The sequence below is a fragment of the Vitis vinifera genome, chromosome 16 (genome assembly GCF_030704535.1).
Source record: "Vitis vinifera cultivar Pinot Noir 40024 chromosome 16, ASM3070453v1".
Lineage (NCBI taxonomy): Eukaryota > Viridiplantae > Streptophyta > Magnoliopsida > Vitales > Vitaceae > Vitis > Vitis vinifera.
The window spans coordinates 8,792,275-8,804,377 of NC_081820.1; the positions used below are offsets into that span (position 1 = coordinate 8,792,275).

The 12,103-nt window shown below is 35.5% G+C and overlaps 1 protein-coding gene across 1 annotated transcript; it reads right to left on the reverse strand.

Annotated features, from left to right (window-relative positions):
- Positions 1 to 322: 322 nt before the first annotated feature.
- On the reverse strand, positions 323 to 2,486 carry LOC100262253 (non-functional NADPH-dependent codeinone reductase 2). Its single transcript, XM_019226144.2, has 5 exons — positions 2,085 to 2,486; positions 1,815 to 1,990; positions 1,469 to 1,712; positions 787 to 966; positions 323 to 688 (listed from the first exon to the last, which is right to left on the reverse strand). The coding sequence occupies exons 1-5, from the start codon at positions 2,238 to 2,240 to the stop codon at positions 461 to 463; spliced, it is 984 nt and encodes a 327-aa protein (XP_019081689.2). The 5' UTR covers positions 2,241 to 2,486; the 3' UTR covers positions 323 to 460.
- Positions 2,487 to 12,103: the final 9,617 nt, after the last annotated feature.

Here is a 12,103-nt window from a genome sequence, read left to right on the forward strand (position 1 = left end):
TTAAGGAACAATTTTCAAAAATTATTCTTAAAAACCATTTTTCAAAATTATTTTTCAAAACAGTTATCCCAAAATTTGTTATTTTGTGTTTGTGTTTGCTTTTCTAATAGTTCTAATGCATCATTGCCATGGTGGCCTGAGGATCCTTCCACAATCTCTTAGGGATAAGGAAAGCAATCATGGAGAGCCCTGTAATTGTGAAAGATGCCATGAGACATCCAACTCTTAATCCGTAACCCTCCTCCTGTTTGTTGGAAAAGTATATAATTGTTCATGCCACTGGGATAACCATTTATATATTAATTATAACTTGAATAAAAAAAAAAATAAGGGTAGTTAAAGTTACAGCCTTAAGAGGCAACACAACCTAATGGGATTGGGATGGGAAACCACATTTACATGACAAGTTCATGAAAGAAAAGGAAAACAATATATGGTGAAATAGCAGGTGTTTGTGTCATCAAATGTCATCATCCCACAGATCTTGAACTGACTTGTATGGGCTAGTTGTTTCATTAACATAAACCTCTCCTCTCATGATCTTCCTCTCCTCCAACTTCTCTATATCAAGCAAGTCCTGGGCGTCCAGTTTGAGATCAAGGGCTTTCATGTTCTCCTCCATCCTTTGCTGATTAAAGCTCTTCACGATCACGCTTGACCTTTTAGATAATCCCCATTTTAGGGCAACCTTCATAGATGCAGGAGTAGGATGAAGGGAAGAGAGATGTAAGTAAGAACTGAAGAGTGATGAAATCTTCTTGTATTGTAAATTTGTAATGAGAGTACCTGAGCAGGAGTGGCATTGTGTTTGAGGGCAATGGAGTGAAGAATGAGGCTATCAACCACAGCAGTAGAACCCCATAAATTGCCAGGGCCACCCAAGGGTGAATATGCACTCACATGGATCTTCTCCTCTGCACAATACTCTCTAAGCCTTGTTTGCCTCCACATTGGATGCATTTCCACCTGTTTTATTATTCAATTCATCTCATCATCATATTTTCTATCACCAAGATTATAAAAATAATAAACAATATCATGCCATTAACCTTTGCTGGCTTGAAGAGGTGGTTTTGTAACCAAACATGAAGGAACAGTTGGCAGTTTGAAACTTTATCAAGACAATTCATAAAAATTAATGGGAATGTATATAACGTAAGGTTTGTGATTTATCATCATTGGGCGTTTCCGTTGACTTATCTCTTGGTCAATGCTTCATACCATCCTATGTTACATCTGATTTTTAAAATTGTCATTTTCAAATTCAATATTATTTAATTTATATTTATAAATTGACCTTGATAATTTTAAAGCTTCTTTATTTATTTGCATGTACAAAGCCATAAGGGAAAAAAAAAATTCAAAGACTCACAATAATTCATTCGTGATGAATGGAACAAAAATCTATATGGGATCATTTGGCATGGTTCTTGATGCATGCTAAAATGAAATGTGAAAGAGGAGGAACCTGATTGACAGCGGGAGGAACCGAGGCGAAGTCCAGAAGGCGTTGGATCTTGTTGGAGGAGAAATTGCTGACACCAATGCCCCTACACAATCCCAAATCCAAGCACTTCTCCATGCCGCTCCAAGTTGTCTCCAAATCCAATTGCTCGAAGTCATCTTCCTTTGGCACAGGGTAGCATGCCCACTCCTTCAACTTCACTGGCCAGTGCACTAGGTACATGTCCAAATATTCCATCCCCAGCCTCCTGCAAACGCATACATTTAAATTAATCTTGTAAATTTCATCCATTCTTACTTCTTACTTCTCTAATATATATGTATACATATGCATGCATGCATTAGCTTACTCTAAGGTTTTCTTCAGTGCAGAAACAGGATCATGGTGGTCGCTTCCCCAAAGCTTAGATGTCACAAAGACCTCTTCTCTTTTTATCTTTCCATCCCTTATCGCCTCTGTTAAAGCCTTTCCAACTGCAGGTTCAGACCCATATATTTTTGCTGTGTCAAAGTGCCTGTAACCCATCTGTACGTGTGCCACAACCATATATTCAGTTTCATTCATTCCAAAAAAAAAAATCCCCAGACAAAAAAAGAAGGCATTGTATGAGATTATATACCTTGAGAGCCATATGGACTGCTAATTCAGTTTTCTCTCTATCATTGTGGAAGCTGTAAGTGCCAAATCCAATGATGGGTATTTTTATCCCACAGTTCAACTGCACCTCGTTGCTCATCCTCATCCTCAGTTTCTCTTTTTTCAACACTCCAAGCATCTACACATGAATCTTCTCTTTGATTACATGTCTATATATATACACCTACAAAAAGTCAACTTACATAACTGTCTTCTCAAGACAATTCATTATACAGAACATTTGATTAAATTGCATTATAATCGTGAAAGAACTGAAGGAGGTTTAAATTATTGAAGTCTACGTATCAAGGCATGGGATCTTCCATGTCCCCTGGGATTTCATGGCATGCCTCTATCCTTCCTTCAAAGGATTCCTTTATAATTAAACCAGGGGTTCTTTATCTTTTTTGATTTTTTTCTTTATTAAATTACTCAAAATTCATCAATAAAGTCAACTGGTTGAGAGAGAGAGAGAGAGAGAGAGAGAGAGGAGGATGAAGGTGGTATATATCAGTAATGGCAACTACATGGTGACCACACTCCCCCTATTGGACAAATTCATGTATTTTCTTGTTATGGTTATATTTTTTTAGAATTCAAATAGACTAAGGACCGACTTTTTCATTTTTTTAAGCTATTGAAAGGTCAATTATGAAGAGAAAAATATTTAATATCTGGTAACTAATGTGATTGTGATGTATAACTCCTCAAAACCAAACTTTCTTTTTTGGTTGACTTTGCACAATTGACTTTTGATAATTTTTCTAATGAGCATTGAATTAGCTAGGATGGTTTCTCTTATTTAAAACCCACTACGTTGACTTTGGAAAGGGTACATGGGAAGGACATGAAGGACCAATTTTGTCCTTGCATTTTTGTATCTCTGCCCATCATCTCTTATGGATCTCACTGGATTAGGGCTTGATTCTCATACTAGTCGCCTCCATGTGGACTGTTAAATTTGTCTGCAACTTCATATGAAATTACCCTCAAATCTTATATTGTATTGGATACGTAAGATTTGTTTTGAGATCTCATCATTTCACTTGCATTTTAGATTGTACAACTCTCAAGTGAGGTCCATCATTTAACCTCAAGATAAATCCTCCAAGATACAATTGTAAGTTTGTAATCAATTATGATAAAATTGATTTGGAAGACTTGGGAACCCAAAAAATCCTATCATGTGGAAGAAGGATTTTAGCATGTTCCTATCATCTCAATCATATGCACCGCCCCTATATACTTCCATTTTAATTTCTTAGTCTTGTCTATATTTTAGTTTCCCATGCCAACAAATGATGCTTTCTTCCGTGCTTCTATTGGTATTTCACTTGTCCTGCGCTGTGCAAACATTATATTGAGCTTTATGTTCTAAACTTGAATAGATCATCCATCCACCAAGGTACACCTCTGGCATCATCTCTAATTCTAGTCATAATGTTCTAAGGAAGGTTCTAAGAAAAGCAAATTCCTAGAATTTGAACCGTCTGTGCAACTTTTCCCAATGATGTTAATAATACTCAGACCACCTAAAAGCCCCCTCACAAAGAAAATCACAAAGGGACTCTCTTGCTGAAGACTCACCCCTAAAGCTAGCTATTCTATTTGGTCACAGCTTTTCATGCTTTAGAGAGAAAGAGAGATTACTATTTATAGAGCCTATGAAATAAGGATGAACTTCTCATGACATACTCAAATACTGCCTGATAAGCTCCACCTCTAATATCTATAGAAAAATCTAAAGATTTTAAATTTGGGACTCTCATCCAACTAGGATGATACTTAGTTTCTGGCTCTCAACCAGTGACTTTCTCACTAAGAATAGTGTCCCTTCAAAATATGATCATTAACGTCTCTAATCCCTCATTGTAGCCACAATAATGTCATGCATCTTTTTTAGCTATTCAATTTTCATCTCCACTTACAATTACTAAGAGAATACAGATGTGGGAGTATTATACCAAATTTCATGAAACCAATATAGTTCATTTGAAAAAGAGTCTCATTATGCCTTGCACCTATTTAGTCACTCCGGATTAAACATCTTTTTTGATCCATTTGAAAAAATATTTCATTCATGCATTCAACGATTTGCTCATGATGATATATTGCAATACCCTTGGTGTAACATAATTGTTGACAATGAGCATAAGATTAGGATCTGTTACTAAATGATCGTTCTCTTGCCTTCATGTCATTTAGCCTTTTTGTCTAATTGCTTTCCGAACATGTTCCTTTAGGTCGAATTATTCATGACCAAGTGACCTCACCAAGATAGCATACACCAACCCCCTACTTTATGATATACTCAAAAGTCACATTGGCCATAAAACTGATAATATATGATCGATAAGAACCCACACAATAAGGAACCAAGGATCCATTCCTTTGCCTGCTCACATACCTTTTCATCTATAGTCCCAACAATATGGTGAACATATATGTGTGCCAATCAAGTACATTACTAACATGTCCTAATCTCATAATAGATTGAACAATGAATATAATGTTTCATAAAATGGTGTGGTTGTTAATTGATTCGCGTATGTAAATCCAGTCGGGTCATTTAATAAAAAACATTTATAAAACCTATGACCTCATACTAGTGTAGCAAAGCTACTATAGTATAGTGGCTCTAGGGTCGAACTCTGGGATGGGTTTTCATTCTACCAGTGATATACTCATGATTAGGAATTGAATTTAATGATTTCCTTTATCAAAAACTTAGAGTTTAAAAGAAAATAAAATTTGTTTTGAAAGCGTTTGAAACTAAATTAACATAAACTAATTAAAAATGGAAGAAAGAAAGTCTCCCGGAGCTCAGGATTGCTAGGATCAAGTTTAGAATGCAAAGTGGAAAATTCCGGATTTTTCTCCTCGCATTGGGGATTTAACCTATAGTTATTTCCCGAACCGGTATAGGTTTAACAATGAAGATTTAATCCATAAAAATCAATAGAAATGGTAGTCAAGGTCCATTAATGGCTTTAGACACTATGGGTCTTCACCTTGAACCACTTTCCAATGGCTCGTACATGATAACTAATGGACTGATATGGATCTAGCAATAAGCATCCACAGAGACCTGAAGCTTACCATGTATTGGCCATTCAAAGTGATTCTAAGGGATTTAAAGCAAAACTTTGGATTTAAAAGCCATTTATGAACTTCAACTACCTGTATTTAAGGCACGAGCGTTTTCCACCTTGCATCTGGACTTTTCACCTAGCTTCCATCACTCCAAGAAACCAAAAGTTTAGCCTCTCATCCTCTGAGAAAACATCCTCAGAAGTTGTTTGGCTTCCAAGAAAAATAAAATAGTAAAGAGAAAAGGGAAAACGAGAGAGCTTTGTATATTTTTCTAAGTGTAAAACATAACACGCGTGTTCTTCCAAGAGGTGATTTCCACCCCTTATATAGTTTTTACAAAAGCAAAGCTTGTGATTGGCTTGTTACAAGGAGAAGAAAGGAAATTACATCAAAAAAATACAAAAGAAAATATCTAAAGTGGAGTCGGCAAAAACAGAGGAAAATTCGCACCACGCATGGGGTGTGCGAATTTTCGCACACTTGAGGGGGGTGTGCGAGTTTTGCACACCATTCGCACAGCTAAGGGGGTGTGCAAATTTCGCACACCATTCGCACACCTGGAGCAGTTGTCTTCCGAAGGCCATATCTTCCTCGTTTCAGCTCCAAATCGTACACGGTTTGAAGCGTTAGATTCTTGACTTCCTGAGCTTTGAAATGGTATATAGCATGTAAAAAATGGACTTCGGGAAGTTCTCCAAAAGTGCCAAAGAAGACTGCAGCTTCTGTCCTCTATTTTCCTCCTTGCTTCTCTTTGCTTCTCTTTGGTTTTCTTTGCTTTTCTCCTTTGGATGGCTTGTCTTAATGATCTAAAAAGATGTCAAAAACACTAAAACTAGCCACAAATATGATTAGGAGTCATTGCTAGGTCCTTAACATGCCAATTGGAATAAAGATGAAGAATTACTACACAAAAGTGCTTAAAACATAATGACTTAAAGGTGTAAAATAACACTTTTTGGGTAGTAATCACTCCCCCCCAACTGACACATTGCTAGTCCCTGAGCAATGAAGGAGAGAAAAAGAAAGAAAAATAGATAATAAAATAATTTACAAAATCATGTTGATCACTCCAAAAAATAATCAAGTGGCATGATTGGATCAAACTCTCACATGGCAAGTCAAGGATATAAAACTCAATCATCAACAAAAGTTATCAAATAACTTACCTATCACAACTTGCAAAGAGTGGGCATTATGCAAATTTGAGTATCAAAATAATTTCCACTCCCAACGGATCAATTCTTAATTTTCCACAAAAATCTAAGTGATGAAGAATTACTACACAAAAGTGCTTAAAACATAATGACTTAAAGGTGTAAAATAACACTTTTTGGGTAGTAATCACTCCCCCCAACTGACACATTGCTAGTCCCTGAGCAATGAATGAGAGAAAAAGAAAGAAAAATAGATAATAAAATAATTTACAAAATCATGCTGATCACTCCAAAAAATAATCAAGTGGCATGATTGGATCAAACTCTCACATGGCAAGTCAAGGATATAAAACTCAATCATCAACAAGAGTTATCAAATAACTTACCTATCACAACTTGCAAAGAGCGGGCATTATGCAAATTGGAGTATCAAAATAATTTCCACTCCCAACGGATCAATTCTTAATCTTCCACAAAAATCTAAGTGTTAAGGTGCTTAGTTTCCAGTTATAGTATGTCAAACTATATTCTTCCCCCCAACTAAGGTTTTTCTCTAACTTTAGCAACACTAACTCATATATAAAAGGCTAAGAACGCACCCTTTTTTTTTTTTTTTTTTTTTAGGGACTCCACTCATCCACCCATGTAACGAACAGTGAGGTCAGTGACTCCCAACCAGTAAAGGCTTAGGGCACCAGGCTTTAAAGATTTTCACCATATACCCCTCGGACCTTGCTCGGGTTTCAAAGCAAGTGAAGCAAAAATTATTCATAAGACACATTGGCCTTTTCTAAGGTGTCCCAACACTAATAGAATGAAGTCAATGGCACCAAGTCGAAAATTTCCTAAGTTTAGGGGGGTGAGAAAGTTTTCCATCTTATAACTGGAATCTAATGTGTTCAGTGTGTGAAAAGATTAGAGTGGAAGACTTAAGATTGAAATCAAAAGGATCTTCAACAATTTATCAACTTTAATAAACATAATACAAACTCTGAGACTATGGCAATAAGATAAGAATTTAATTTCTCCCATTTACTTTTGAGAATTTATCTTTGAGAAAACAAAGAGAGTTTGCAAAAAAATTTGTTAGCAAAATAACTTAACCAAAAATTCAACAAATTACTCAACACCTCTCAAGATCTTTGAGAAAACATCTTGAGAATTCTTATGGATTGGGTCACTATTAATTACTGCATGTAGCAACAAGAATTCTCAAGATAGACACCATGATATTTCATAGGTTTTTGACAATGTGTCCCCCTTGGGTGATGCTATGGGCATGTAATCGTAAAATTTATGGTCATAGTAATTCCTTTGGTTAAATTTATCATATGCTCTTAGTGGGTTAAAGTATGTAAATTGATTATATAATGAAGTATTTGATACTTAAAGGTCATAGAGATAATCTTGAGAGGTGTATATCATTTACCTCGTTAAATTATGTATTAGGATAGAGCTCTTAAAAGTATGACATAATGTAATAAAATTTAGAATTCTTCATTTAATGATATTTCAGTTTCCCTTTTATTTATCCTTATTTCATGCATTATGCTTTATAAGCATTCTTGTCTGCATTTTTTGCATTATACATGACTTGGGTGCATTAGGAGTTGCATGGAAGATCCAAGTCTAGGTTCCTTACAAATAGATGACTTGCTCATAGCCGATTTGTAGGTCTAAGCAACCCATTAGAGACTGTAATGCACAACCTCCTAATTTGAGGGATGACTAATCTTGGCTATTAGGTTTCCCATGGTGAGTGCACTAATGTGTATTATTACACATTGGATAAGACTTACAGTGAGTCATGACTTAAGGCTATCAAGTAGTCATGACCTCACCAAGCTGCTTCATTATGTTGTTTCTCTCAACCTTGAGAAAAAATTGAGTTTGTGTTAAGTTACTAATGGTTTTGACTTGCGGGTGAGATTGTAAGTTGATCACACATTCCCAATGGATTAAGTCACTATTGATAGAAACCGGTAACAATAGATATTCTCAATAGAGGCACCATGATATCTCATGAGATTGAGACAAAATGTCCACTTAGGAAATCCTAAGGAGGTGTGTTCATGAAAACTATGGTCATAGTAGTTCCTTGAGTGAAACTTAATATAGGCTCTTTGAGAGCTAAGACATGTCAATTGAACACATAATAGGAAAATCTGTAACTCGTGGATAACAAAAGTCGTCTTGAAAGGTTGATAACTTTCACCTTATTAACTATGGACATAAGTTCATAGTGAGACTAAATGCAATGGATAGTAAGTCACAAACTTGAGCATATAGTGTCTCGTTGCTATGTACATAGGATGTTGGAGTTCAATTGATTTTCTATAGTGGGATATTGGATCAACTTCAAAATTGGATTCTAAGGGAGCCAGTACTTCTATTAGTCATAGTGGTCCCCGCTCTGAGCTCACATACCTTGTAGTACAAGTTATGAAAGTCGGATTTGCTTTAGGTTCACTTTTCTGCATAAGGACATTTTGATAATTAAGCTAGCTAGGTTGCATAGGAGTAAGTAAACAAGGTCTTTGAATTAGACTAATTGATTAATTGTTAGGCCCTGTTAGGTTAATTAATCAATTATGACTCAATTTAGGCTAGATTAAGTGACTAAAGCCTATGTGGGATCAAGTCACTTAAGCCCAGTTAGGAACCCTACAAATACCCCTTAGAGGTTAGGGTTTCCAACACTTTTAGTCTTCTATCAACTAAAGAGAAAAAGAGAACCATAGACTTCATTCTTCTTCCTCCCCACCGAAAGGGTGCCAAGAACAAGGTTGAGTCATCGGGCGGAAAATCATGGGTTTACGAGACTTCCAACAACTTCAAGGTCGTCTTCAACACTTGCAATTTATGGTTTGGAAACATCCAAAACCTAAAGGTTAGTATTTTAACACTAAAGATCAAATTTTGAAAATTAGTATTACTTTTGTTACTTAGATCTAAGATGCCAATACTACAGACACCAACTAATGAGGAGCTTGCATGTAGTGGTTAGTAGGTCAAAAACTCAAGCTTTATATATTGATTTAATAGAATATGATATTGGAGTGCAATTGACTTTTTTATAGGAAAATGTTGAGTCAATTTCAAAATTAAATTCTAAGGAAGCTAGAATTTTCCTACAGGTCTTAGTAGTCCCTACTCGTCCTTAGTGGCATATCATTTGAAAGATATATAAGTTCTTTATTCATATGTGTGTATAATGGTATTTCAATAAATTTATAAGATTACATAAGAGCTTATTGTTAGAAAAATTAGGTTAATCCAACCTAAGGTAATCACCTTAGAGGAATGGTGAATAGGGTGATGGTCTATTTTTGCAAATTTAAAGTATGTGAATGCAATAGACAATTATATGAAAATATATAATAAAATAATATAAAAACAATTGCATATAAAGTAAGAGAGTATGGAAGAAAGAATGCAAACACAAGATTTTTATAGTGGTCCAGTGTAACTCGGCCTACATCCACTTTCCTCTAACTTCAATCCCAAGCTTTAAGTTCCACTAATTCATGGTTTCCAACCCAATCCTTCAAGCAATACAATTGGATTATGGTTCAAATTAATCCTCTTAGACTTTTGGCTCCAAACACCCTTTACAATCTCCAAAAGATACCTCACTCTTGAACGACCAATCAAATGATACCCCACACTTGAGACTCCCTAAGTGATACCTCACACTTAGACTTTTCTTCTCAAAGATTTACAAATGAAGATAGGAAATATTCTCACAAAATCCTAGTTCAAAACTTTAAACTCAAATGTATAAGAAAAACTAGGATTGAATAGTGCACTAAAGATATGCAAGTTTTAGAATAATAGTGTACTCAAAAACACTTTCCCAAGGCTCAAATATATTCAAGAAATGTTTATGAAGGTTAAGCTCTTGAAACAATGAAGATTAGAGCCTTTTTATAGAGGAAAACAACCAAACTAGCCATTGGGGATTTGACCGATCGAGTTGGGGGTCGACCAGTTGACTAGTCGTTAGCATTTAATGCTTGGTAGGTGATTGTTGGACCTCGACAGCCCCTTGACCGGTTGAAGTTCAACCTCGGCCAGTTGAACAAGCATTCTGGAAGATAGAGAAAGTTTTTGCACTCTTCAACTGGTTAAGTTGAACTGATCGACCGATTCCTCATCCGGTTTAATCGGTTGAAACATTTTTGGCTCAACAACCATCTTTTTCAACTTAAAACCTTTTAAACAAGATTGAAAAACATTTGACACAAGGTTTTAGTTGAAAACATGAAATCATCTAATTTTAAAAGATTTAAAACAAAATAATTGTTAGATGATTTTGGTGCATAAATGAATAAAGTAGTGCATGAAAAACCTAGTGCACCAACAACCTTACAAAGAGATGCTTAGGAAACTAAGGTCCTGAAAAATACTTATCTTTAAAGTCTTTTTCTTCTTATGGATTTCCTTTTACCTTGATTTTGTCTTTGTGATTGTCACTTTGGAAATCTTCTTGCCTAATCACACTTGAAATATAATCATTAGTTTCAAACCTTATTTTCTTATCATCAAAACTGAGATTAACCAAACCTTGGTTTCACAATTATGAATGCTCTTTGTGGATTAAACTAATTAGTTCATTGAAGCATAACAAAGCTAATTAAATAATTAGAAGACAAATCCGTAGCCCAGGTGACTCACAGCCTCCCTCTCGCCCAAATGAAATGGGATGAATCAAATCAATAAGCTTTTTGATTGATTCAGGGCACAGCGAAGCCAAATTAAATCAAGGCAAGGGCTTTTCCTGACGCTGAGTCATCCTATTCAAATTTAGCTATGCTAATGGAACAGGAAAAGAATGACAAGGTAGCTAGGTCTGCTTCCACTGATGATGCTTATTACACTTTGCCATCAATTTGACCTGCTTCCACCTATTACTTTGTTGCTTCTAATAGATCTATTAATGGGCTAAATTAAGTAACCGAAGCGTAAGATGGGTTTAAGCCACTTAAGTCTAAACAAATGTCTATATAAACCCCTTCGAGTTTAGGGTTAGGACTTCCAACCATTCCATCTTCTAGAAAGAAAGCCCGAGCCTCCATTCTTAGAAAGAGAATTCCATAATTCTCTAGTACTAAGGTCCAAAAGAGACCATTGAATGGAAGATCATAAGGTATTCGAGATTCTCTTTATCCGTTTCATCAATTGGAATTGATTTGAGAACATTCACATCAAAGGTGATATTTTTTAGCACGTAGATCTAAAATATTTTTGAAAAAAATTCTTCTATTGTCTAGATCTAGTGTCCCTAGGAAGATAACTACATACAACCTTGTGATGTAGTGCTTAGAATGGATTTTTTGAGATATTCAAACACTTCCAATCCATTAATTTAGCTCCATAGTGTATAAGACTGCTTTTTATGATTGGTTCTTCAAGAAATATGATGAGTGAGAGTTCCAAATGACATTTTTTTATGTAGAGGATACTACTATTCCCTATATTATCATAAGAAATGGTAGGAGCCCCTTACTTTTATTCGAGGGTTATGTAACCTTATTATACCTAGATGTTCTATGCCAAATCTATGAGTACATTCTCAAAGTCCAATTTAGCATTTCAATGTATAGTTTAACCTTCATAGTGACTCTATGGATGATTTACTCGATCTTAGGCATTAAACTTTACCAAGGGATTCCTTCACCCATTATTCTTCATGTCTCAACTCTCTCACCCACTAAGTGTGAGGTTGTGGCTCATTCTTTTTATAAGGAGGTTC